Genomic DNA, 23,744 nt, shown 5'->3' with positions numbered 1-23,744 from the left:
CTAGAAGTTCGAAAGCATCCCCTTTCATGCGCCATCTACTGATGGTAAAATAGTAAAACACAGCATTACCCAACATGCACTAGAAGCATGACGTGCTAAAATTATAACATGTTTTCAATCCCCGTTATTTAGCGATCTAAAAACAGTATGATGGCTGTGGAATCTGCGACCTCTAACGGTGCAGATGAAAACTCTAAACTAAAAGAGTACAAGAAAGGATGGTTGTCCAAACGTACTCATTTTACGCACCGATGGAAAACGACGTGGTTTCAGTTGAAAGACACTCAGCTGATGTATGGTCAAAATGAAGAGGTAAGGTCGGAAAGAGCTACACGTTGTTATAGACAGCACATTAAACGTATCTTTTCTGAACTGTGACAAAATATTACATTTGTATTTTGATAACTACTACAAGGATGAGCTATCTGGAGTTACTTCTAAATTGCATCTGTATAACGAGTGCTACTATGCTAAAAACGTTGTTGTTCTGTTACCATAGCAGCCTCATCTTGCGTTACTACCCATAATGAAACAGGCAGTTTTTCGCGGTCACAACAAACATGATGCCACACGATGGCTAAGGTTTGGCATAGGCAAACACATGGGAAAACATTTTACTCTCAGTGCATGATTTTGCAAACACAATCAATCTTCATAACCTTAACATTTAAAAACTCAAATGTCATCCGTTCATCCAGAAGCCTGTCAAGAGCATCGACTTAGTTGGAGCTGTGGTGGAGACTGACGAAGGAGGTGGCTCACATGGATGGACAATTACACCTAAGGACAGGACCCGGACCTACTACCTGAGGGCTGAGTCTGTAGTGGACCAGCAAGGATGGATGCTGGCTCTCTGTGAAGCCCAGCTGACCTCCAGGGAACATGCCTCCAACGCATGTGTACTGCAGTAGCCTTGAGCCTAAAGTTTGGCATAGATCTAGTTTCATACTTTTTAACTTATTGAAGGAGCCTGCTGGGCAGTCATAGAACTGGCAAATAGAGATTTTGTATTTAGCCTCTCGTCTTCCATTTAATAAGTCATGGTACAAACTTTAGATAAAAAATATTTTTGCATAATTTTGTTACTCAAACTACTTAATGATAAAGTTTGATTGTGTCAATTAACTCCTTGGTAAAAGCTTTGTGTATAAAGCCACATCCTGTTATATAGTATGTGCATAATACATATTGTTCCCTGCCTCCCACCCCCTTATCTTCATCTATTGCACGGAAGTGCTGCTAGACCCGGCCTGAGTTGACAGTTGCTATGGAATAATTACCACTCACAGGAATCCTGCGGCTAAAAGATTGGCCTAATAATCTATAGATCTGTTTGCCTTTTCTTTGTAGAGATATGGAAAATACTCTAGATAGAACGGGTACAATGGAAATTAAAACTTTAAATGAAGGAAAGATTTAGTCTTTTCAAAATTAAAGTGTCAAGTCAATGAAGAAACTAGAGTAAGCTAGGCTGTGTGATGACAGTAAAAATCAGTTTCTGTTCCAGGAAGTTTTTACTCAAACCAGATACTCCTAAAGTAAACTATCTCAACTTTATATCAAACAGTGTACAGTATCAAATAAAGTAATAAAGGCAACCAAAAAATAATGTCCTTTAATGATCGACCTTAGCTGTAACACTATTATGTATGCCTATTTCTAACCTATATGTTACTATAATGTAGGATTACTCCAATTCACAAGCCATTCTCTTGGCATTCATGCAAAATAAAATGAGTGAACTCCTCATTATTTGCCAGGCGAGGGAGCTCTTTGCCAAAGTTCAAACCTAAATTCATACACCTAAAATCAACCAACAACTCAAACGCTATAGTCTCGGGAATTAGGTGAGGGTTGACTAGTTGATATGAGGATTTGGTTAGGATGATAATGTTAATTTAGCTAACTAGTCATTATCAGATATGAATATAGGCAATTGATTAGGCCTACGTAATTTTTAGGGCTACTTATGTATAAATAACAAATGTGTTAAAATGGCTCTAACTATGTCACTTTCGAAATGCAAAAAATTCAAGGGAAAATAATGTTTCAGAAGACATTGGAAATCTAATTATAGGCTTGGAATCGGTTCGACCTGATTTAAACAGTTGTGTGAATTTTGCCCCAATGAAAGTGTTAAGTCTGTCAGGAAAAAATGAGGTCACATTACTATAATTATGCCTAGTAAAATATAGGCCTAATGGCAGTTGATAAAACAACGTGTTAGGTTGTTGCCTTAAAATTGCGCATTCTGTTTGTTTTGTATCCCATGGTTATCTTCATTGTGACTATTAAATCTCTAGCGGAATAGAGGGGAATGGCCTGAAGTGTAACCCGATCCTCCCGCCCCTAACTTCGCTCGTGTTTGCTCTGTTGCTCTAAAGGAGTGTTGTTTTCACGCGCATGGGTCCAGTAGAACCATAGGCCGTAGCGCGAGAGGTGTGCGAAGACTGTCTGCTTGTAATACCGTGCACTTTAGGTCCTAGTTATATGTGTGTAATAGAAATCGTTCTTTTATCACAATGTTGAATTATTCGTTTGTGGTTTGTTAGTTAGAATTTGGAATCTTTAGGAAACAAAATTCGCTGAAAAAACGGGTTAATTAGAGAAATGGATCCAATTACCAAGTGGACATCTAAACAAGTTGTCGACTGGATGAGAGGTGAGTCTTAGGCCCTTACCCTATTGCCTTTATTATTGTCATGTGTTGCATTTGCTTTGTTGTGATTGTTCAAACAAAACAACAACTTTGTATGATGCAATAAAAGTTATGTTGGGGACCCTTGGTTGACCATAAATTAGTGGAATATGCAGTTTACATTGACAACTTTCCTCAAATGATGGCATTGTCTTGAAGTGTATTGGGTCACTTAAGGTATGTTAAGGAATTGTCTTTCATAATTGTTATTCAATACACTGCATATAAGCTTTTGTTTTTTTGTGAGGATTATGGGATTGTCTCAAGCAATGTCTGTAAGAAATGGTGTTTACATTGAGATCGCTTCAAAACTCTTGTTTTGGTTGGTATGAGCTTGTTGGCCTTGGTACTACAAGCACAAACTGTTCATTAGTGTAATTTCTCTACAAAATATGTAAATAAATCTAAATATATAATGAAATCAAGTTTTATACAGTTCAGTGCCCTGCAGAATCTTACCCTTTCTTCGTCAGGTATAATGTTCATTATGTTATACCTATGTTCATTGTTAACTGCACTGTCCAAACTATGACCTACAGTAGTCATTTGTTAAACCTATTTGGCCTATAAAGGATGTTTACCTACAGATGGACTCTAGGCTGCCGCTAGGCCTAACAAGCCTAGCTCCATAGTTTAAACACAACCCATGGTAGATCAATCGTGCAGGACACCATAGCCACTGGAAGTCTTTACACCTTTTCTATGTATTCATCCTCATCGGCATGTGTTGTTAAGCAAGGAATAATAACAGCCAAGCACGCTTGACCTGCTAACAGATCACCCCATGTGGAACCAAGGGTCACCAGAGCTCCATGCATTTGCAATCAGCCACCAGAAGACAACAGTGCTCCAGGAGAGATGCTTTCATGAATGGGTCATCTAGCCACCTCACTTGATCTCTTATAGGTTGACTAAAGCCATATGCCGCTTGTTTGGGTGAAGTTTCAGTCAATTTCACTGAATTTATGGAGACAAATGAAAGAAATCCAGAGTTCCAAACGGAAGAGTTCTTTTCCCATTCTGCATACGGAGCTTCACAATGAATTCACAAGCATCTAATTTGAAGCTTTTGTCCGTAGACAACTGACCATCTGACACAGCCGCCCCATGGACAACACCCTGACCATCCACATCTCTTTAACACCAGCCACAATGGGCTAGGCAAGCCGCAAAGCCAGACAATAAAGGACTAACTGAACAAGAGCTCTGTCCATAGGTCAGCATCATGCTGTGTGCAGGGGACAAAAGGTCACACCAGGAACTCACCACCATGAAGGGGATGAAGGCCTCCAAAACAGGAGTCCTCTAAGCACAGATCCCACCGTGGGCCTTCAGGCTGGGTCAGTGCCAGCAGAGGATGTGCACGTGTCCCTGTGTTTGTACATCCTGCTCACTCTGTTTACACCAGGGTTCTGTGATTCCAAAGAGGATTGTTCTCTCCAGCTATGGCTTGGGCTCTATATGTTTACACCAGAAGTCTGACTCAGGCAACAGGTCCTTTTATGAGAGGTTTAGCTAGTGCCATTAAAATGCTTCTGTTTGACTTGGCACGCTTCCCAGGGCTCAAACCAGGGACTCCCACCAGTTAAAAGTTTCTGTAACGCTATCTCTCCAGCTTCTTCAGTGGACCAGGCATGCACAAGTTCCAAAGAATTGGAGAATCCTAATCCACAAACAAACTAGCCATCCTCATCATTTGAGTGAGAAATACAACTGATGGAGTTTAGTAGAACTCTACTATATACAGAACACAGAGAGCATGTTCAGACCAGTCCACAACATATTTGAATGGCAGTACAATTATAGAGGAGTGTTGTGATTGATTGGAGATCAAGATGGAGCAGACCACTTAAGATTATGAGGAGGTTATCATTATGTGTTTGTGTATGAGTTAGGATTCATGATTGAGGTATGGAACGAGGTGCCAAATGCCTGTCAAAGTGCCAAACTGTCAACAAAGTGCTTGCTTTAGTTGTTAATTCCCATTAGATTCTCGTCGACAGGGTTCAGTTATTTACAAGACAGGGTTGGTGTACACATTGGAGCATCTAGTTTGTTTGCATGCTTAGAGGGAGGAGGAGGATTCTTGAGTCTTAGAGACACATAGTCACAAGACCTCTCTCACCCCGCCCCCATTTTCTCCTGATTGGAGTGCTTATCAGGAGGGAAACCAAGCTCACTGGCTATGCACACTATATAACAGGAAACTTCAGGCATTCTGTCATCCAATCCTCTTTTCCTGTTACTATTCAAATTGTTCTTTATAATTACAGCCAACCTTTGATCGCAATTACAGAGTGATTTACCACACACTTTTCATAAAATGAAATAACTGAGGTTGACATGTGTTTATTTTGCAACACTTTAATCCAAAGTAACACACAAATAGTGCCTCTGGTGAGTTCAAGAGAGAATCAGGACTAGAAGTGCACATTAGGAACACACATTAGGTTAGTGCCAAGCAAAAGTTTGTGTTATACGACTACAAGACTACAAGAAGAAAGTGTAGGTTAAAGAAATCTTTCTTAAATAGGTTCTCAGTGAGTTTTTAATGTGATGCCTCTGAAGTCTGTGAGTATGGATTGATAAGATGCATAAAGGCATTCTAATGACTTGGCTGCACTTAATTTGAGCAAAAGTACATGTTGTTCATGTTACCTGTTCCATTCCTCTGACGTAGAACACTAATATTACAGCTTATCTGTGCTGCCTATTACTCAGAATAATTGGAATGACTCAGTATTAAGCAGTAAAAGTTACCATGAATACAAAGCTTCTAGCGGGAAATCATGCTTCCTCTACCTTGTCATCCAGACTACGTCAGTCGCTCAAAATAGTGTCCATGGGAACATAATGCCATAGATTAACTTTGAAACCTCCTCATTGGTTGCATAAAGTCTGAGAATTCTGAAGTCAAAGCACCTTGTACTGAACACACAACAAGCAGGAAACAACAAACCACAAGAAACTCACCACTGGACAAAGCCCAGACAATAAACACAACAACCAAAAACAATTGTATTTTCTTGAAGTTCAGCAATAAGATGATTGTTCAGAACAGTCAAGGAAGTCCTTTTTCCTATGAATCTGTATTGTTTTGAGAAAGGCTGTGTTTCCTTTCCCTGTCCTGCTTAGATGAATGACCTCTGTGTACACTGGACAGTTGGAATTGAGTGACGGAGACAAAGTGACCCTATGAATAGTCGGAATACTTTTTAGCCACTCTTCCTTTCGAATCTCCACCCTTGTCCTGTTGTGAGAGGTGGGGTAAACATTCCCTTTGTTGACCCCAGCTTTGGAATGCAGGTCCAAACTCTACTCATTCATAGGCTGTCGACCCCAGACAGCACAACACGTGCCTTTGTATGATGAACGGGCTCATGCCCGAGCTCAGGCCTGTTAAATGGTGTATTGATCCACACCAAGCACTAGTTGAAAGGGGAAGCTTCTAGGCTGTTAGCTGCAGCAGATACAATGTACAGTAGACACCCTTGAACTGTTTTAAACACTGTATTTTTAGACTTTTTCTTATCTTAGTTTTGATCTGGTTGACATGTTTTGACACTGGATTTGTTGGAGTGGAATTTATTTTAAACTCTTTTAGTTCACTGATAACTTACAGTAACATCAAAACAGTCTGTTTTCTTACTTTTATACTCAATTGTAGCCCTGATCTGCATAGACTGCATAGATGACATGTTTAATGTTTCTTGAAATTCGAGAATTGATCAAAAAGCAATTTTATAGTCCTCTTCTAAAGAGTTGAATTTAAGGCAACGAATTTGAGTATGAAATCATTGATAAAAGATTGATTGAATTACAGTTTTATTAGACAAAAAAGTAGAACAATTGATGAAATAATTGAATAAAAATCTAGAAAGTTTTGAACATGATAAACCATCCATCTCAGAAGCTTTGATTTGTATGAAAATGCCGACATTAAAGAGGGCTAACACACAATTCTTTTGTTTGTAACAAAACCCTGAAAAAAGGCCGTGTTTGAGGGCCCCCGTAATACTTAGCCTCATGCTTGCTGGCCTGTGGATTTGGGACTGATCTATGTCAAGATTAGTGTAGTTAGGCTTTTCCTGAGCTTTATTCAGGGTAATTTTCTTGTGTGAAATGTAGTGTGAAGGGACTTTTAGAACGGATGTATTGATGACCTCAGAACTATTGCACATTTAGAGTGATTACATGATGCTGCACATTCCATGAAATAGTCTAAAATATATCTTCAGCCTATTACATCATAACCTCAATAATTGAATAGAAGGTGTCCATTTTATGCAGTTGAGTTTGTAGTGTGGTAATCTAAAACAGTGCAGTTGCATCTACCCTGTCGACCATTTTGGCCTTTGTTGATTGCATTCAAAGGTAACTGATACCAACAAACACTCCCAGGTCCTCATGTTCTGGATGTAAATATTTAATGTGTGTGAGACGCTTTAGAACCTGCCCGGGGTACAGCTGCCAGTAACTAAGCAGAGATGGAATTGTTAACACAAGGCCCATTTATTCAATTGTATTTCTAAAGCCAATAAGATTTGGAGGTTTCTAGAGATATTTTAGTGTGGTGATCCATCTGTAAAATTAGGCTTTGAAGCTGACTCCAAGATGGGTCGGGGCCAAACTGAAAGGCGTTGACGTGGGAATTCTCTTTAAGGAATGAGAAAAATGTTTTGATTGTACATTTTCGAGATAGATTTGTGGATGGAGGTCCGGATGGACAGAAGAGTTGGATTCAGACTTTACCGGTTGTAAGCGATTGGTTGCGTGACATCAGCTATCCTATGCTGCTTGAGAATACAACAACTGCTCCTCAGGTGACAGTAATAGGATCTGGCAATAAATTAAACCATCTGAGATCATGATCAAAAACATCTGCCAACGCATCGGAAACTAAACCAAACAGCTTTGTGACCTCTGTAAAATATATCTGGGAAAGATATCATTTAAAAAAAGGTAAAATAAATTTACAAATTAATTGAAAAAATAGTCTAGTCATTGCAATGCTAAGTCTTAGCTTTCTTCAGTTAGCGCTCAAATCTATTTATCTTGTCCCGGGAGAGACTGCAGCTGTTCACTCATTCAGGAGGTCTGTCAGGTTAACTCCTCTCTCTTCTTCAGCCTCTCTGAGATCCTGCCACATGTTCCTCCTTTGGCTTGTTGTCCAACTTTTTTCACTCAACTCTGTCACTACAAAGTACTCAACAAGATCGATTACACCAGTCACTCCCACTTTACAGCCCCACGGCAAACATGTGGACGTTTGTCTTTGTAAAAGGCAGAAGTACATCTAACCCTTAAAGTTAAGGTGACAACAAAAAGTTGACTTCATAACTGTTGCCTGAAATATACTGAGTCTTAAAACAGCCATTCTTGATTCAATAAGGTCTTAGGAGCACGCTTCCAAATGTAAATGTTAATATCCTCAGATCTCTAAAATCAGATCAACTGTCCCTTAAAGGTTTTAGTATAAAAAGAGGGTTTAAGCAGACTGCTTAAGGGTCAGCATGTGTTGTGAACATCTTGTTCATGTGTGTTAACACAAAGGAGGCTAGAGACACTTTTTGGACACATTCTTAGCTAGTCAGAAGGCGTAGCTACTCCTCTGTCCTGCTAACCCAGAGAGAACCATCTGTCGTGTGCTGGCATTCCAAGCCAACGGGAGCCAGGATTGCCTTGTGTGATTTTAATGACCCCATGTAGTGGCAGTTGCTTTTGTCTTCTTTATTGTTTACACAAACACGTGCATTTGGGGGCCAGTTGCTAATTCAGTTTGATTCTGAATACCTCAACAGATGAGGGCGCTGATTTGTGTTGGCTTAGCTCTTGGACCATAGCGACTGTTGTGTGTGGGATATGGAGTCCCATTCTGGATGGCTTGATGTGGGGTCAGATGATGATGAGATTTACTTTGGTTTTCGCTGGACAGTGCTATCCAGATAGATGCCTTTTTGAGTGAAGGATTCATGGAAGAGCATGGAAGAGTAAATTGCCGGTATTGACTCACGACCACTGTTTGCTTCTACACTTGTGTGGTATTAGAACCGGCCTACTTCTCACTGCTCCACCAGTCTGAAAGGAGCTCTTTGTCTCACAGCAGTCTCTCTCTCTCTCTCTCTCTCTCTCTCTCTCTCTCTCTCTCTCTCTCTCTCTCTCTCTCTCTCTGTCTCTCTCTCTCTCTCTCTTTCTCTCTCTCTCTCTCTCTCTCTCTCTCTCTCTCTCTCTCTCTCTCTCGGTCTCTCTCTTTCTTTCTCTCCTAATTTCTTCACTCTCTCCTTGCACCTCTCTCATGTGTTCCCTGTGTCTGTCTCCTTCTCTCCCATCTATCTCCCCCCCCCCCCCACAACAGGTCTGGATGACAGCCTCCAGCAGTATGTTCCCTCCTTTGAGAGGGAGAAGATTGATGGGGAACAGCTGCTGAAGATCTCCCACCAGGAGCTGCTGGTGCTGGGGGTGTCCCGGATCGGACACCAGGAGTTGGTACTGGAGGCTGTGGACCTGCTCTGTGCTCTGGTTTGTAGTCTACCCATCCTACCTTATAGAGTACAAAAAGCAATTGCACTACAGTCCTCAGACATGGATGTCTTAAGGAATATATTTGGTGCCCAAATCCAGTAAAACATGATTGTACTTGTACCATTCATTAACCAGTCTCTTTTAGATGTGTATCTATATCCAGAAAGGTGAGCACTGGTCAACCAAATACATGAGCACCTCGAGCAGGGTCTCTGTGTGACGATTGCCTTGTCTGAGCGTGTCCGTGCTGCCCGTTAGATGGGAGAGGCTGGCATTGGTCAGGAAGCTGGGATTAGAGAGGAATGTCCGGTCAGCTGCCTGTCTCTCTGGCCGCGCTCTCCTCCTGCAGCCCAGCAGCATCCAGGGGCCTCGCATGAGAGTCCAGGAGGACAGGGCCTCACACACACACACACACACAGGCACATATGCACACATTGACATGGCTATACACACAAACATACATGCACATAGATGTTCACATATGCACACACACACACACAAACACCACAGGAAGGCTCTGCAGTCCATTACATCCATAGCCCCAGCCATAGCTTGACATGAGTTATGGACAACTAGCCCCCTGTCTGTGAACACTGAGCAAGAACATGTTCTTCATAAAATGGCCTGATAGAACTGTTCCTTAGGGTTGGTTCACGTTAGAGAACGTCCGACATGTGAGAATAACATGCTGTCTTACAGTGACCAGCTCTAAAGAGGGAAAAAAACGATACGTGATAGGGCCCCAGACACAAAGTACAGTCGTGTCAGTGTGCAGTGGGTTGCACAGTGGCTCTCTGTAGGGATGTTTGCATGGGGAAATGTAACCAGTGTTCCAATCTATTGGGAAGCTGTGGTAAATAGGGACAGTACCGAGCCCCCCAGTGTGATTTGTAAGATGAAGACACGGTGAATGACTCCGAACGGAACTATAGACGATGCTGACCACCTATTATGAAAATGCAGAATGCCCACAAACATGGGTTGTCTGTGACAAGAATCACATTAACTTAACTGTGAGTGGGCCAGCACAATAAGTCTATTTAGATGGTTCCACTGTGAATTTGTCGGTCAAGCTCTCCTGAAGTTTTTTCCCCCCAACTGCTTTGTGACCACAGGGTCCTTTTATGATCCACAGATGGGAAAGCTCTATGGGCGAGGACAGGAACCTGGGAACCTGATCATGTCCAAAGTTAAATTGATTCATCATCTTTCCTGTGCACCGTTATGACACAGACAGCAGGCTTGACTGTGGATGGCTGGAACTCAGAGTTTTATGTTCTCAGGGTAATCTCCTTGTGGGGCAGGAAACAGATGTGACCCTCCCACCTGTCAAAGAGCCCCCCGCCCATCCTACACATACACACACACACACACACACGTACACACACCAGTAAGACTCTGCAGCCCATACACAGGCCAAGACACACACACAAGCACACGTACTGTGCACTCAGGAAAAGCCATTACACCATTGTTCCAGAGGTTTCCGTCCGGTAGTGTCAGATGATTCGTTGCCCCCCTGCCTCTTCACTCCCACTGTATCCCATTCATCAGAACGGTGTACACCTCCACAGAACCACTTTCTCCTCTTCTTTCTTTTCTTCCCTTTCTCTGTTTCTCTCATTCTTTCTCATTTTTTGTCTCTCACTCTCGCTCTTTCTCTTTCAACTGTCTTTACCTCTACACTTTTCTCTCTGTCATTTTCTCTACCGCTCTTTATGTCCACTCTCCTGTCTCTTTTTTCTCTCTGTCTCCTTTCTCTTTCACTCCCCATCTTAATCTGTCTATCTCTTTCTCTCCCTCTCTCTCTCTCTCTCCCTCTCTTTTTCCATCACACTAAACAGGCATTCCATATGCAGCAGATGGTTCCACAGTGTCTCTGCTCCAGGACAGAAAACAGAAAGATGCTGAACATCTGTCTAGCCAGAGGCATATAGCGTGCGTGTTTTCATCAGCTGGTTCTTGATTAAAGAGAGAGGAGTTTTTGATCTCAATCTGATCTCAAGTCCTCCCCCCTCCCTCCCCCCTCTCTCCCCACCTTTCACATCCACGTCCCTGGTTGGTCTGGGTTAAGGTCTAAAAGAGACAACCACAACGGACCCCCTCAACTTTCTAGATGGGGCCAATGAATCTCCGGAGTTTCCCCAGTTGTTAACCCCCTGTAGTTGGGCACACACATGTAGCCTTCACTCAATAACTAAACAGGTCACCCAAAACGCTGATGAAGGGATTCATTGCTATCGATGGCCACCCGACCTTTCACACACAACAACACCCTGCCCCCAATGCTCCGCGGGCCCTAGATGGGAGTTCATTAAGGTTGATGTTGAGCAGAATATTTCAGATGACGTCTGTGAGCAGGCTGCCATGGCGACCGGTTGTCAGGAATGTTGGGTGACTTTGAAATTGTCTGGGGGTCATGAGAATAACCTCAGTGTCCTTAATCCCCTGTCAATCCAAGTTATAATAGAAGGGTCATAATGCAGCAATCATGTTTCCTAGCCTCTTAAGTGCCTTTGATAACGGCAGACTGGTAGACGGCATCAGAGGTGTGATAACAGAAGAATGCGGGTGACTGGCTGACTGGATATCTCCCTGTAATGGAGTTGTATTGTAACGCATTCAGTTGGATGATTCCTTCATCAGAATTATGGCGTAGAAACCGACAACCTGAAGACTCTGGTGGGCTGTATGAGGGCTGCGACCAACAACCTCCACAACTCGGCGTCTGAGCGCAGAAAGAACCCCTGCTATGACGGGAAGAACTCCCACAAGCCCCCCAATGACTTCCTCACTGCCGTCGTTGAGCTGATCGCAGCTGCAAAGAGTCTGCTGGGCTGGCTGGACAGGTACGTCTAACACACACACACTCACACTCACACACGCGTACATTTGACAGCCGTCAGAGGAATGCACATCATTAGACCATAAGTGACACCTGTGTTAACATCGCTGTTATCTCGTAAGGGTCCTGACTTCAGTACTGTCATCAAGTCAAAACACCCGGTGTCTTTCCAAGTGAGGAAACACCCTGTTTTTTCTCCTGTGCTTGTCTCAGCTTGAAAACACATTCTAGAACACCTAGCCATCAGTGTTGAGACCTCACAACAAGTTCTACCTCAACAATAATATTTGCTATTGACATGAACAACCGAATCTGACTGAATCTGACTGAAACTGACTGAATCTGACTGAATCTGACTGAATCTGACTGAATCTCCTGCTTCCTGACAGGACGCCCCTGACTGGGATCAGTGATTTCACAGCCACCAAGAACAGGATCATTCAGCTGTGTCTGGAGCTCACCTCTACTGTTCAGAAGGTAAGAAAGCCTCGGTGCTCACACTTAAAAAGGTTCCTACAAAGACCTTGATCACACACTGGCTTATGTATTGGGAACATTGGATGGGTTAAACCCAGAGGCAAGAAACACACATAAAGGCCCCTGAAACTGTTGAAAGACACAGGGGATTGTGACTGAAGGAAAAGATGACTACCTTATTCCAGAGGATTATAGAACCCACTTTACATTCAAGTTGGGACTGGAACGTCAAACGAGACGCTAGGATTCAGATGATGGTACTGAAAATGTTCTAAAGTGACGTTCAAGGGAACCTTTCAATTGATGTCACTGAAAATGTTGCGTGGCAACCAGACTGTCAAGTTAGACAGTGCACCAGGAGAAAGTTTAACCCATCTTTTGTTTTTATTTGAAGTTTGGTCTATTACACTTCAAGTCAAATGGAGATGTTTTAGCTGAAGGTGTGTCCGCATTTGCAGTAACCATAGTAATTCCTGGGATGATAAGGGTTACAGCGACATACTGGCTAAGCGCATGTTTTCTCTAATGAGACCATCCCCAACATGGACAGGAACATGCTCAATGAGCAGGTTCTGCCGGCTCCCCGCTGAACGCAGTCAAGACCAAGATGGAGGCGCTGCCTTCTATGCCTCGTTGCTCCCTGTAGTTAAATAGCACCCCGCAGAACTGTCATGCAATTATACTGTCACCGTGTTTACAAGAAGCTGTTATTTAGATGACCACAGGAGGCATGGTCTTGTGTATTTGGGGGACTTTTGCATTCCCCATTGGTTTCACCCCAGAGATTTTCATTTCTCGAATGTTTGCTTACCGCTTGTGTTTGGCCTCTGTGTGTACCATCCCTGCTGAGCCTCAGAGCAGCTTGGTTGGACTGGTCTCATATGTTGTATGTTTCCCTTAATTGCAGGACTGCACAGTCTTTGAGATGGAGGAGAAGATATTGGAAGTTGTAAGTAGCAGTTCAGCTTTTCCTCTAGACAGTGATAGATAGGTTAATCCCTGGACGTTCATAATAAAAATAGCATCTGTAGGAAGACACACACACACACACACATATTTACACAGACATTCACTCATACTTACACACACATGGATGCACACACAAGCAAACGTTCCTTTTGCAGACGCAGACAGGCACACATGCACACACAAACCCTACTTCCCTTTCCTGTGCAGTGAATCCCATGGCTCCTGTGCCGTGTTGTGGTGTAGTGCAGGGGGCCGTGTGTTTATACAGGTCAGTGCTGTGATGAACCACAGAGGCCCTGCTTCCACATCCTGTATAAGATAATGCTGCTAAGCGCTGGGGTCTGTCACACACTGAACATTTCATTAAAGTGATAATATTGGTGTGGATTAGCCATTTCCTTTCAAGCCTGACCCTCTGTTTCACCTTCGCCAGCTAATGTTCAGCCATGTTTAATGTCTTGTTGTATAACGCTGCTCATGCAAGGCTGGATCCGGCTCTCACGGACAGGATTTAGGTTCCTGGAGAGGTTATACACCTCTGTTTGTTTAGAAGCTCCCTAACTACAGCTTCCAGGAATGATGACAAAGCATTGGCATCATGTCTTGTCAGAAGAGGACCCAGCCCATGGCTGAGAATGAGTGGTATTTTGTTTCTCAATTGTACTCCCTATGATTCATATAAAATCAAAATAATAAAATGCATGACAACAAAACACAGAGCTGTCCCACCTAGAATCCTTCAGAGAATAACCAGAAGCTGTTGACCACAGAGCTGTAATTACTAGACACCCAGGTCCCAACCAGTGACACCCAGGTTAAAATGCTGAAATGCTGCCAAGCAGTAACTCAATAAACAAACTTTAATAAATATCTTTAATATATCTTGTTGTTATTACCAGTGACCTATGCACTTTGTAAAGCTCTCTCTTGGAAGTCGTTTTGGATAAAAGCGTCTGCTAAATGAGTAAATGTAAATAATCTAAATAGACTAGCTGAGACACATTTAGGGTGCTAAATGTAAAACTAAACACATTTATATTCTAAATATGTAGAACATGTAAATAATAAGCCTGTGTTCTTCTTTGTTTGTCTTTTAGTCACGATCTCTGAACGGGATCTGTGACCAGACGGTGAGGATGACCTCTGATCCCCTGAAGAGTCACATGGCCTGTCTGGAGGAGGTCCACATCACCAACATCAGATCCGGAGAAGGACTGGTAAGAAGAACCTCAGGATGCACAGTCCTGCTGGATTGTCTATCCCACACTGCTCATAGACCAACATCCTATATATGTATTGATGTAAGCTCACCTGGCAGTCTAGTTCGACACACACATGGTAGCAGGAAGCACAAAGGACTTTTAACCTTTTCGTTTCTCAGAAACTACATTATTTTGCTTATCCCTTATGTTTTTCTTTGTCTTTCAGGGGATGTATATCAAATCTACCTATGATGGGCTCCATGTTATCACCGGAACCACCGAAAATGTGAGTTTCCAGCTGAATTGCTGGATAAAGCACTTACTGTTGGCTATAGTCACTATAATCACCTCCCAAGGAGGTTATCTCAGCACTTTGATCTTGTCTTTGCTCACTGGGCTCCACCTTTTCTCTAGTCTCCAGCAGACCGAACACACAGGATCCACGCAGGGGACGAGGTCATCCAGGTCAACAAGCAGACAGTGGTAGGTACCTCTGACCTGTCCGACCAGACAGACAGCTCACAGGCGTTTCCCTGGCAATGAACTGGCACAACACACCCAGTATGAATTCATGCCGAACGTGACACCCAAAAACGGTGATCATGCAACATCTTCAACTACACAGTTGAAAGACGGGGGGGGGGGGGGTGGATGCAGGTGTGATAGGTGGCTGAAGATGGGTGTGGTCCTGATAGCTCCTGTTTGTGATTGGTCCAGATGGGCTGGCAGCTGAAGAACCTGGTTGGCAAGCTGAAGGCTGATCCCGAGGGTGTGGTGTTGCTGGTGAAGAAGAGACCCTCAGGAGCCTCCTGCAACTTAACCCCCGCCCCCCTGAAGAACATGCGCTGGAGACCCCCCCTAGCTCAGGTACCCCCCACCCACCAACCATGTCTAGTCTCAGATTCATATTTGGATTTCTCATTCTGCCATGCATGTGCGAGGTGTGTGTGTTGTCCTGGAGCTGTTTTTGTTTGGGAAGGGAGATCTGAGGAAAGGAGGCTAGCTCTACTACCAGCCACCCAGGCTGCTGTTGTGGGTGGGTCACTGGGTGAACAATGAGTCCCTTCTTCTAACTTCTCCTTCAGGAAGAAAAAAAAATGTCTGTGCATTCACTGGGGTTGGTGTTCAACATGTTTGGAAGGTGACTCATGTTCAAAGACAAAGAGTGTGATGGGACAGGGTGGGCTTTGGTTTTGCATTTAGAAATGAGGCCAGGATGTGTGTTTTGGAAAGATTGCATAGAGTCCCTAAATGTCACTAGGAGGGCTGTGAGATGGTGTGCCCTCTAATCTTTGAAACCTCCGAGGTCTCTTGTCAAAGTCTAGCCCATCCCTGGCTGACGAGGTCGTCTCACCATTCAGGTTTCGGTTGAAGTCTAATCTCCACCCAACCCAAAGGTCAACCTGAGAAAAGACCAAACAGAAAGTTGTCCACATAACGTATTTGAATCGTTTCGATTTGTTAAGGCAATAGTATTAATCCTGAAATGACTTTATTCTGGAATAAATTAGGAATTGAGTAAAAGCTGTCCCAGCTTCAGAAAAATGGTCAGGACGCAATTAAAAACAAAAGCATGTATTGTTTCGTAAGACGTCTGTGACTATGTCCTTGCCAGATCTTACTTTGGTACATTCTAAGTAACCTCTCAGAGCCATTCGAGTAACCTCTCAGAGCCAGACTCTAATAACCTGGGCAGAATTACCTAACCAATACCCATATTTCATATGAGAAAAATCTCAATTGTAACACACAGATAGATTTGGTGTTGTGAAATCATTCTAGTGATTTAGTGTTTCTCAGAACGGAACGCTCAGAGAACACCAAACGAGGAATTTGTCGAAGAACAGTCATCACAGTGAAACCACTTCTAACACATCTCCCCTTGTTTTGTGTCACAGGGTGTCCCCAATGTTTCCAAAAGTATTGCTGATGTTCCCCTTAGAAAGAAAGAGAAGCCAGGCTTTCAGGACCTGTACATCCCTCCTCCCCCAGCTGTGGCCTACGCCCCGCGGTAAGAGCCTGTCTGCCAAACCAGTCTCTTTTCATGTCTTCACTTCACTTGCTTATACTAGACCTACTTCTAATACTAGACCACAGTAAACCAACAGTCTCTCCCTTCCCTATCACTCTCCTAAGAGATGGGAAGGCAAACGGCAGTGCGAGTGTCAGAATGAGACCCAAGTCTCCAAACTCCTTTCTGGATGTCGAGAGCAGAAGACGCTTCACCATTGCAGACTACGAGAACAAGATCACTGTTTGTCCCACTGATCCCCCCGTCCAGCCAGCCCCGGCCCCAGCCCGCTTGAGGCAGCGCTGCTCCACCCGGGGTACTGCCTCCTCACACACACACACACACTCACACACACACACACACACACACACACACACACAAACACACACAGCCTACAATCTGTCAGGTCATTTAATAGATTCCATGTAAAGAGGCACGTTTTACAATGATGGACTATTTGAACCCCTTTCAGGTAAACCCCGACCACTCTCCATGCCTGTGGACACATGCTTGGGCATGTCGGATTCGTCCTCCAGGCCATGGCCTCATGGGAGGAAGGGTAAGCCTGCTCCACCTGCCTGAATGTAAAATACCAAAACAAAGCAGCCTGCTAATCTACACTGTTATCTGAATGGGCATTTTACTGCCTCACTACAGCTGCATGAACAAACCTTAGCAGGATTTGACCTGCGTGCTCTGAATTCTTATTGGGTTGCTTATTAACTTTGGGGTAAGCCCCGGCAGGACCACAGGACTATTCAGCCATTATTCCCTCATTACACTCCATTGCACTTCTACTGACAATAGTCTGCAAATTTAGCAAAAGAGATATGGTGTGTGAATGTCCATTAATAAAATATATATACTTTTTGTCTGTGCTAGTGTTAGATACGTGCAATTCTTTACTAATTCATCAATGATAGGGTATGAAACACATTGTCAATGCAATATGTGTGTATAGTGCAGGTACCTGTCAGTAATCTGTAACTAGACGAGATTCTCAAACGCTTGCTCCTGCCCCCTTTAGGAGAGGACATCCTGCACAGATACCTGAGTAACGAGCGCATAGCCTCCATCTCAGAGGAGCCGCCCTGCTTCCCTCTGCCCTACCGGCCCCTAGGGGAGCGCCAGCTGGTTCGCGGCGTGGACCACATCAGGGGCAGCCAGTGTTTCATCAACGCCGACCTGCACAACAGCGCCACCATCCCCTACCAGGAAGCAGCCTCTAAAAAGAGCCCTGCTCCCCCTGCTCCTGCGCCTGCCACTGCTACTTCCAAACATCCCTCCCAAGGACACTCCTCATTCCTGGGGGGCTGGCTGGCTCGTCTCAAGCTGCTGACTCACTGACGCCCCCCCCCCCCCCACCACTACCCCTTTTGGTCCTTCCCCCGGGTGGAGCATGTCCCCAGTTCCCTTACGCAGCCTTTCCACGATGGTGGGACATTATCTCTCAGTATTAGAACACTCACCTGAAATGTTCTGCTGGAACTTCAGGCAGCCTCCACTACAGGTTTCGCTTGGGAACTCAGATGCATCACCATACTGCATTTCAAACCTGCGTTGTGTTACTTCTGTATGCATTTCAACTCCTTAGAGTGGCTTATTGTTCGATTCAGTTCAGATACCTATGTTTGCCAGCCTTCCTGGTGGAGGTGGAGAAATCATAACAAGTGAAGTATTGTTGTTTTTAATTAGCATGGCCTGTTTCTGCCTGTACTCCTCCTTCCACAGAGAGGGGGATTCAGCTTTAGGAAACATTTGCCTTGCCTTCATTGTTGACTATTCTATGAGTGTGTTAAATTATTTCATGTGCGTCCAAATATTTCTTGTAAAAATGTCTAATTCTATAAGAAATTTGATTTCCTTTGTATTTTGTACTTTGTTCTGTGTATTTTATCAGGTTGAATGGTATGCCAGTACTTTCTTCTGAGACAAAGTGTTTTCTTTTCTGTCATTTCCTGTTACAAAGGTTTGGAGCAAAAACATTTTTCAGAGGTGGACTTTGAAGCTCCAGTGCTTATATGTTGCTTTTGCAGTGCATGGTTATGTCTAAGTAGAGACATTTGCACAATGATTGTTTTTTGATCAGGTAAAACATTCAGACATGTGTGTCTAACTTTATCTCACTAACAGGTGTTCACTAATTCAGGTGTCATAGTTTGGCACTATAGCAATGTCTTGACCAAATCACAGACATCTTTGTATTTTTGCCTTAGAAACAGAAACCTCACTTATTAAATATTCTGAAGTGTTTCTCATGATAAATGTAGCCTACTCAATAGGATAGACAGTTTAATCGATTTTCTGATATTAAACAACTTATCTGTGCTAATTAAAGATGGACCATATCAAGTCACTGAATTCAGGAATATTGACTATTTAAGATTATTTAAGTGCTTCTACTGTTGATACCTCTCTCTTCAACATGGTGAGAACTGCTAATAAAAGTGCAATTCAATGTTGTGCCCTTATTTCTCAAAAATAAAAAGCATTCTTTATACTTACAAAGGACGGTTGAAGCAAAATCTATAAGAAACATGAATACAATAATGCTTTAACGTAATGTGGGAAAAGTATGGATATACCTAGCAAAACTTCTAAATTAATGAGGACCAAAGAAACTCCTGCATAGATGGAGATTTGGTATTAAACTAGACCTAGATTTAGCCTCTCATAAAACAACTCCTGTTTTGTAATGTGACTATAGCCCTCACTATAGTCCTAAAACGTTGTAAAAAGGAGTGTTGATCTTAATTTGCCATTTTTAGCTTCAAAATTACTATATGTTGGCTCAAATATTTTGTGCTTGTGCTGCAAACTGAAATTATTGAATATTCTATGACACAACGGCGACATCTACTGGTATCTGAGAGACATATACACAAAACAATGTTTCATTTGCTCTGAAATGCAACATACGAGAGAGACATAAATTACATTTTGATCAACATAGCAACGTTACAATATTTTTTTTATTATTTATTATTTTTTTTTAGTTGTGTAGCTGTTGCAAACCCTATTTGTTATTGGTAGAAAAATGCTGCCCATGGATCAAACAATCCTATCAAACACTATCACATTGGTTATAGCAGGTACACAAATGTTATATTTTCTATTAAAACAAAGGCAGTTTGACAATTTCATTCAATTTGACAATCATTAATTGATTTGTGTTGTTGTCACGAGAGAAAGGGAACACATATTTGATAACCACCAGCTAGATACAGTATTACATTTTAACTGAGTCCCCAACTAACTTCCTAGGGACAGTGCTGGCCTCACTGTCATTTCTGTCGTCTAACAGCAATGACAAACTACCAGAACGGGTGACAAACATGAGACCCACAGAAAATCTTAAACAGGATGTCACTGCTCAACCTGTGGCTTGGCAGATCGTGTACGTCTTTGTATTTGAATGTGTTGGGGTGGGTGAGAGGCCGGGGGGGAGGGGGGGATTGGGGGATGTGTTGGTTTGCCTCCTCCTTCAGTGAGTCATCTATCACTCTGTGAGGCCCATGGCTGCAGAATGCTGCTGAGAAGCTACAAGGTGTTTTCTCACCCCCTGTTCATCTCTTCTCTTTCTGCCTGGAGCTCTCCTGGCCACACACAATCAGGCCTGGGGTGTGAGGTAAGAGTCCATCATTTGTAGGTACTCCATTCACAGACGTTACTAGACATTTGGTGCTATTGTATGACTAGGTCGCCTAGTTTCCATTTCAGTCTGTATCCTCCATTAGGCTGTTACAGAAAACACCTGTTTTCATTGGCACGTAGGGGGACTTTGTATGCATGTATTGATGTGTGTGTGTGGCAGGTCATGCAGCCATGAGTAGGCGTAAGGTCTCTGTGAAGGAACTGGGCCAGGTGGACTGTCATGGATGGCTTCACAAAAAGAGGGAGGGAAAGGGCTTCCTTGGCATCAAATGGAAGAAGTACTGGTTTGTTCTGAAGACCACCTCTCTTTACTGGTACATCTGTGAGACGGTTAGTTCACTCATAAGCAAAATCAAACTTTGTGACTCTTATCGGAGATTTAAATTCATCGGAAAAATTGAAAAGTTAAAACCAAATTGTGTATCCTTGAGTTCTACCGGTGTTCCTCAAACCCACATTTCCCTTTTTCTACATCAGCATGTTGTCTTTAATTCTGTTTATAGGCAGAGAAAGCAGAAGGATATATAAACCTCGCCGATTTCACTGTTGACCAAGCCAGAGAATGCAAAAAGAAACAGTAAGATCTGCTTGTGCACCTATAGAAATGGGGACCTAACCTGTGATATCATGCCGCCAGGCTCAGGCTCTACACCTCTTAAATGTAGTCTTTAGTATAAACACATCACTTCCCCCTAAGATGTAGTTTTAACTTTCCACTTCTGTGGATAAATATGATGCTGCCGGTTTAATTCTGCTTCACTGTCTTTTAGAAATATGATTTCATTATGTTATCACGCCTTCTAAAAGCTGGCTGTTAGCCATCTGTCTCATGCAAACTGTCACAGGAACTCATTTAGAAGTGTTTATCATGTGGTCAGTCCAATACTTCCCTATCAAAAAGGGGGTAGCTGTACAACATTCTGTGTAGTCATGTTTGCCTATCTTAATCAGACGTACTTAACATTTTCAGAATAGAAAAAGGAAAATACTTAGTATTTCCCTCTGCCAGTTAATGCTGTTATGATGCTAACCCCCAGAAACTAGTTCTTACTGCCATTTTGTTTACCTTGATCTTTCAGTGCTATGAAGGCCAGCCACCCGCACATTGTGACTCTCTTCGTGGCAGCTGAAAGCATACGGGAGATGAACAAGTAAGTGTGAAAGAAGAAGAGGAAATGGGTTACCAATGTATAAAATGGGTAGCATAACCAACTGAATATCTATGTCACAGGTGGCTGGCTAAACTATCTGTAGCTTCCACAATGACAGAGCCTTCACAGGAAATCAGTGGAGGTAATGACGACTGAGGGTTCAGGGTATCACTGAAACTGGGTCCTGCTTTGTGTTGTTTTGGGTGTGTTTCTGTATGTGATGAGAACGAGAGATAAAGAGAATGGGTGTCTGAGAAACCTGTTGTATCTGTGTTCAAGTGTCCTCTGTGTGTGTTTGTTCAGAGTGCTACAGCGAGGCTAGTGACCAAGAGGAGGAGTCTGTGGAGACGCCCTGTCCTCTGTCCTCTGAGCAGCCGACCATAGACTCTGTCAATGTGAGTGCTCAGTGGTGTCCTCGTCTGGACAACTCTCTTCGGGACTGTCCTAACCTCTGCCATGAATCAGGCCTTGAGAGGCTTTCCGTGCTTCGTTGTGAATGGTAAGATCCAAACTGTGTCTGAACCTACGATGCTGTCACCAGGGAGACGTCCCCCAGCATCGCTGCACGTCCTCCTCCCCCTGTCCTCCCCCCCTCGCTACCCCTTCTCCTGCCGCCATGGTGATCCCGGAGAGCAGCAAAGTGCGTCCCGCAAAGCAGACCGAGTCCTGGCTGGAGGTCCTTCCTCCGGGGGGTCCCCTCAGTGGTCCGGCCCCGCCCCTGCTTGTGACAGAGGAGGATGGAGCTCCAGGGGCGCAGGGGGTAAAGGAGGGTGAGGCAAGCGTCTTTTCTCTACATCAAGGCTGGCCAACCCTGTTCCTGGAGAGTTATATAGGTTTTCATTCCAACTCAACATACCCAGTATACTCAATTCTGATAGTTAGCTGGCCAATAAACTAAATCGTGTTTGATACAACTGTCGCTGGAGTGAAAACATACAGGAAGGTAAATCTCCAGTGGCAGAGTTTACAAACATACATTTTTGTGTTGTTAACTAGAGGGGGAACCAGACTGAGTCAGTTGACACAACTTCCTGTGAAAAGTAACCAACCATCTTGCAATTTTTCTTTGTTTGATTACATTTAGAAAATACGTCTGATGAGATGAGTAGGTTGTTCGTCCACCTGAGAGAGATGAGAATATCTCCTACTGGTCAGTTCAGACCCTGCTCCCAGCGAGACTTCAGAGTGTCTTTCATCAGGCGCTGCAAAAACGACAAGATCAATGACTGGCTGCACCTGGTTCGGACCCTCAACAGCACTTTAAAGGTCAGTGCTGGGTCTAACACAAAGGTCAAACTGACCACAGGATCATTTATTTTATACGTACCAACATTTTTGGAGAAAGAACAAAGATTTTCTACCATTGGTTTGAACTGAAGATCAATTTATCCATGTGTTTCTGTGGTAATTCATGATCGATAGTCTTTTTGTCTTCAAGGCAAAAGAAGCAGACCTGTTGAGCATCCAACAGTTGCTGGACGACCCTACTCTCTCCGCTCTAACATATCGCTCCTGGAAGGTCTGCAACGCACTGTTGATGCAGGAGATCATTAAATGCCAGAGTCCTCCAGAGGGCAGTAGAGAGTTGCCTGTCAGGGCTCACAATGAGGTCTGTGTCGACCAGCCCGCTGTGACAACAGTCAAGAAAGGTGTCTGAAGGCTTTAGGGGAAACAACAGAGACTGTTCTAATTCAATATTGTTCTCGAAGACAACATTATGTTGCTCATTTGAGTGGAGTAGTTCCTAAAATGTGTGCAGCTTTTGTCAAATTGTGTACAGTTACATGCAGATGTATTAGCTTCTATAACAATGATTTAAATGCATTTTCGTTTAGTTTGTTTGCTTGTGCAGTATTTGTATGAGTGACGTGGAGTAGAAGATGCCTTAATGAAAAGCATTTAACCTCATGCTACATTCATTATATTTTGCTGGTTTTGCACAGGGAATAGTTTTTGTTTTTATTCACACTTTTGTTTGTTGTTTTCCAAAAGGATTAGGTTATAGTGAGCATGCTGTCATGAATGTAATTACATTCATGTCACATGACTGGGTCTTGAATGCAACACACAGGCATTATGCTGTAATTAGATGATTAACAATAATGTCTTCATGGTTTTAATGGTAATGTATTTTTGACTGTTAATTATAACTCCTCGTTTTTCAATAATTACTCATTAATATAACTTTTCATATCAAAATACTGCCAATAAATGT

The 23,744-nt window shown here is 43.1% G+C and overlaps 3 protein-coding genes across 4 annotated transcripts; all 3 read left to right on the top strand.

Annotated features, from left to right (window-relative positions):
- Positions 1–21: 21 nt before the first annotated feature.
- Positions 22–1,882, top strand: LOC146286985 (rho GTPase-activating protein 24). 2 transcript variants are annotated; one of them, XR_014758413.1, is made up of 3 exons: positions 175–312; positions 500–582; positions 699–837. XR_014758413.1 is itself a non-coding variant. In XM_084699378.1 (2 exons), exons 1-2 carry the CDS (start codon positions 148–150, stop codon positions 909–911), a joined length of 378 nt encoding a protein of 125 aa, XP_084555504.1. In that variant the 5' UTR covers positions 22–147; the 3' UTR covers positions 912–1,882. The 2 variants fall into 2 exon arrangements, 1 of the variants encoding a protein (XP_084555504.1); XM_084699378.1 differs by lacking the exon at positions 500–582 and having other exon boundaries at positions 22–312; positions 699–1,882.
- Positions 1,883–2,423: 541 nt separating this feature from the next.
- LOC146286984 (connector enhancer of kinase suppressor of ras 3-like) lies at positions 2,424–19,182 on the top strand. The gene is made up of 13 exons (XM_084699376.1): positions 2,424–2,662; positions 9,054–9,217; positions 11,867–12,069; positions 12,455–12,542; positions 13,450–13,491; positions 14,609–14,728; positions 14,940–14,999; positions 15,128–15,196; positions 15,431–15,580; positions 16,612–16,724; positions 16,850–17,040; positions 17,197–17,283; positions 17,752–19,182. The coding sequence occupies exons 1-13, from the start codon at positions 2,611–2,613 to the stop codon at positions 18,069–18,071; spliced, it is 1,659 nt and encodes a 552-aa protein (XP_084555502.1). The 5' UTR covers positions 2,424–2,610; the 3' UTR covers positions 18,072–19,182.
- Positions 19,183–20,221: 1,039 nt separating this feature from the next.
- On the top strand, positions 20,222–23,744 carry ipcef1 (interaction protein for cytohesin exchange factors 1). The gene is made up of 9 exons (XM_084699377.1): positions 20,222–20,352; positions 20,539–20,708; positions 20,882–20,955; positions 21,458–21,529; positions 21,610–21,671; positions 21,833–21,924; positions 22,071–22,299; positions 22,614–22,795; positions 22,968–23,744. The coding sequence occupies exons 2-9, from the start codon at positions 20,550–20,552 to the stop codon at positions 23,184–23,186; spliced, it is 1,089 nt and encodes a 362-aa protein (XP_084555503.1). The 5' UTR covers positions 20,222–20,352; positions 20,539–20,549; the 3' UTR covers positions 23,187–23,744.

Source organism: Hypomesus nipponensis, chromosome 6 (assembly GCF_054491055.1).
Source record: "Hypomesus nipponensis isolate SF chromosome 6, ASM5449105v1, whole genome shotgun sequence".
NCBI classification, from domain to species: domain Eukaryota; kingdom Metazoa; phylum Chordata; class Actinopteri; order Osmeriformes; family Osmeridae; genus Hypomesus; species Hypomesus nipponensis.
Note: the sequence above shows the minus strand (reverse complement) of the source record. Positions and strands in the feature narration are given on the sequence as shown.

Bases quoted from the DNA above. Each gene is read 5' to 3' on its own strand.
- ipcef1 (XM_084699377.1), top strand. From the start codon at position 20,550: ATGAGTAGGCGTAAGGTCTCTGTGAAGGAACTGGGCCAGGTGGACTGT. The intron at 21,530-21,609 runs GTAAGTGTGAAA...TCTATGTCACAG, and splicing joins AGCATACGGGAGATGAACAA to GTGGCTGGCTAAACTATCTG. The intron at 22,300-22,613 runs GTGAGGCAAGCG...GATTACATTTAG, and splicing joins GGCGCAGGGGGTAAAGGAGG to AAAATACGTCTGATGAGATG.
- LOC146286985 (XM_084699378.1), top strand. From the start codon at position 148: ATGATGGCTGTGGAATCTGCGACCTCTAACGGTGCAGATGAAAACTCT. The intron at 313-698 runs GTAAGGTCGGAA...CCGTTCATCCAG, and splicing joins TGTATGGTCAAAATGAAGAG to AAGCCTGTCAAGAGCATCGA.
- LOC146286984 (XM_084699376.1), top strand. From the start codon at position 2,611: ATGGATCCAATTACCAAGTGGACATCTAAACAAGTTGTCGACTGGATG. The intron at 16,725-16,849 runs GTAAGAGCCTGT...CACTCTCCTAAG, and splicing joins GCTGTGGCCTACGCCCCGCG to AGATGGGAAGGCAAACGGCA. The intron at 17,284-17,751 runs GTAAGCCTGCTC...TGCCCCCTTTAG, and splicing joins ATGGCCTCATGGGAGGAAGG to GAGAGGACATCCTGCACAGA.